Source organism: Nicotiana sylvestris, chromosome 9 (assembly GCF_000393655.2).
Source record: "Nicotiana sylvestris chromosome 9, ASM39365v2, whole genome shotgun sequence".
Classification (NCBI taxonomy): Eukaryota; Viridiplantae; Streptophyta; class Magnoliopsida; order Solanales; family Solanaceae; genus Nicotiana; species Nicotiana sylvestris.
In genome coordinates, this window is record NC_091065.1 from 150,254,241 (window position 1) to 150,257,505 (window position 3,265).

At 34.7% G+C, this 3,265-nt stretch overlaps 1 protein-coding gene across 1 annotated transcript; it reads right to left on the reverse strand.

Annotated features, from left to right (window-relative positions):
• Positions 1–414: 414 nt before the first annotated feature.
• LOC138878404 (secreted RxLR effector protein 161-like) lies at positions 415–1,279 on the reverse strand. Its single transcript, XM_070158081.1, has 2 exons — positions 1,233–1,279; positions 415–742 (listed from the first exon to the last, which is right to left on the reverse strand). The coding sequence occupies exons 1-2, from the start codon at positions 1,277–1,279 to the stop codon at positions 415–417; spliced, it is 375 nt and encodes a 124-aa protein (XP_070014182.1).
• Between the last annotated feature and the right edge of the window lie 1,986 nt (positions 1,280–3,265).

The following is a 3,265-nucleotide window of genomic DNA, read 5'->3' on the forward strand; positions in this document are numbered from 1 at the left end:
AGTGAGTCATATATACACATGTCACAGAGTATACTAATTAAAGTATGAAGCTGAGTAAGAATTAATCTAGATATTTACACAGGTTCAGAATTCCTAGCCAAAATAATTCAATTTTTTTTCATTGTGCATTCTGAGCTGGACCTATTAGGTGATCTTAATCATCCCTAATTCCAACCTGTTCCTTTCAAAGTTTTCTCTACTTAGTGCTTTAGTGAAGATGTTAGCAATTTGCTTATCAGTAGCACAGAATTCTATGGAGATCAATCCTTTCTCAATGTTATCTCTTAAGAAGTGGTGTCTAACATCTATGGGCTTAGTCCTCTTATGATGAACATGGTTCTTTGTCATACTTATAGCACTAGTGTTATCACAGAATATGGGAATTCAACCAACTTCACTGCCAAAATCTACCACCTACTGTTTGATCCATAACAATTGTGCACAACAAGATGCAGCAGCAACATATTCAGCCTCAACAGTGGATAAGGCCACTGAATTTTGCTTTTTAGTGGCCCAGGATACAAGACATGAACCAAGAAAGTCAGCCATACCTGAGGTGCTCTTCCTATCCACTAGGAATCCTACATAATCAACATCAGCATATCCTACTAGATTGAAATTACTACCTTTGGGGTACCAATGACCCAGATCAGTGGTGCCTTTCAGATATCTTAGTATCCTCTTGACATCAGTCAAGTAAGACTCTTTTGGATTTTCCTGAAAACCAGCACAAAGCCCTATACTGAAAACAATGTCATGTCTGCTAGCAGTACGACTGTATTGTGGTCCGGGCCCGGGCCAAACGGGCCTAAACGGGCCTGGGCTTGAGGCGGGTCGGGTTGAGGCGGTCCCGGGCCAAACAGTCCCAATGTGTGGAACCGGCCCACGGTGGTCCTAAGCCCAAATGGTCCCAAGCTAAATGGGTCGGGCCCGCGGGCCTAAACGGGCCTAACGGGCTTTTTCGTTCCAGGCTATTATTTTTTTTTTTTTTTATCTAAGGCACTTTCTTGTAAACTATATATGTATATACTAGTATAAATTGCTTATACTAGTATTAAGGGGTAGTTACAATGAAATTCAGTATGGTAATTATACCTATGGTAAACTTATAAGAGTGTGTACACAAGAAGGATTAAACTTGTGTAATGAGCTAAAGCTTTCTACACAGCTTAAGATTGATAAGTTTAAAGAGAAATCCTAATTAGGTGACTTCTGTACCCAGTTCGGTTTACCCGGAACCTCTACTCAAAGTAGGAAGAAGAAGAAAAACAGATATCATAGGTATCCTAACCCGGATAGCCCGTATAAGAAAAAGAGGTCAAGATATAGGTCTAAGGAAGAGCGTGATACTAGAAAAGCGCATCGAAAATCTACTCGATTTACGAAGAATAGATCAAAGAGAGATCTCGCTGATATTAAGTGTTATAAGTGTGGAATGTTTGGTCATATTGCTCCAAATTGCAAGCTTCAAAAGCTGAAGACCTTAGAACTCGATGATGAGTTACGCGATAAGGTTTATAGCTTGTTATACACTTCAGGATCAAAATCTGACTATTACTCTGAGACTGAATTTGAGGATGAAGTTGATTTAATTGATTTATCTGATAGTGATAAAAATGTTGATACTTCTTGCATAACATGCAAAGGTGATATTTGTACTTGTGATGATGACGAATTTTATAAATTGCACTCACAATTTCATGATTTGAATATGAAAACTATTACATCTGATAATGTAATAGAACTTTTAAAAGAAGTTACCGATGAAAAACTTCATGAAAAAATTATTAATTTAGCTGCAAGTTCTAGTTCTAGTAGTTCAAAACCTTTTGAAAAATATAAGAACGAATTTGAATATTTTGCGCCTTATTCTTTGTCTGAAATTAATAAACGACTTCATAAGTCCAGTACACCTAGCAGAGATGCTTATTTTGATGATTTGAAAATTGAAATATAGAATTTAAAAAGAGATATTAAGTCTCTTAAACAAAATCAAATGATTTGTGATCATCGGATTACTCAAATTGAGAAAAATAATTCTCTAACTGATTTTCCAACTGATTTTTCGGCTAAAGGAATTTCCGAATCTTCAAATGAAAAGGGAAAAGAAATTTCTGATCAGATTGATTCGATTAATGAAAATTCTGATATGTTTTTAGGAATGATGCAGGTTGTTATGTCTCATAAGTGGTACATTAAATGTACTATCTTGATTGATAATACTTTATCTCTAACTGATGTAGCAATGATTGATAGTGGAGAAGATGTAAGTTGTATTCAAGAGGGTCTTGTTCCTACTAAATATTTTCAAAAGACCACTCATTTGGTAAAATCTGCTTCTGGTCATGCTTTAGATATAGAGTATAAATTACCAAATACTCGTATTGGCCAAAATAGAGTTTGTATTCCTCATTTCTTCTTTTTGGTAAAAAACCAGTTATACCCTCCGATTATACTTGGAACTCTTTTTATTAATGCTATTTATCCTTTTAATAACATAGATGCACAGGGTTTTTCTGCTACTTATCAAGATAAAGAGATAAATTATTCTTTTGTTACGAATCCCGTAACTAGAGATATTAACGCCTTGATTAATATGAAACAAAGGCATGTTGATTCATTACAATTAAAAATATTGAGCATGAATATATTCGATACTTTACAATCTGCTAAGGTTCAGCAAAAGATTAAATTGATTGCTGAACAGATGGTTGTTGATGTTTGCGCTGATCTCCCTAGTGCCTTTTGGAATCGAAAAAAGGCGTATTGTAACTCTTCCTTACGAAGAAAAATTCTCCGAGGATTATATCCCTACTAAATCTCGACCTTGCCAGATGAATGCTGAATTAGTCGAATTATGCAAAAACGAGATTGACAGCTTGTTACAAAAGGGTTTGATAAAACCCTCAAAATCTCCTTGGTCATGTTCGGCCTTTTATGTTAATAATGCTGCAGAAAAGGAATGTGGTATTCTTAGATTAGTTATAAATTACAAACCGTTGAATAAACATCTGAAATGGATTAGATATCTTATCCCCAATAAAAGAGACTTGCTATCTAGATTATATGACGCCAATATATTTTCAAAATTCGATTTAAAATCTGGATATTGGCAAATTCAAATTTTTAAAGAGCATACTTATAGAACTGCTTTTAATGTTCCATTTGGTCAATATGAATGGAATGTCATGCCATTTGGTTTAAAAAATGCCCCTTCTGAATTTCAGAAAATTATGAATGATATTTTTAACCCTTATCTAGATTT

Coding starts and splice junctions, on each gene's coding strand:
- LOC138878404 (XM_070158081.1), bottom strand. CDS start 1,279: ATGATATCTGTTTTTCTTCTTCTTCCTACTTTGAGTAGAGGTTCCGG. Junction 743..1,232: donor ACTTTGAGTAGAGGTTCCGG/GTAAACCGAACT, acceptor CATTGTTTTCAG/TATAGGGCTTTGTGCTGGTT.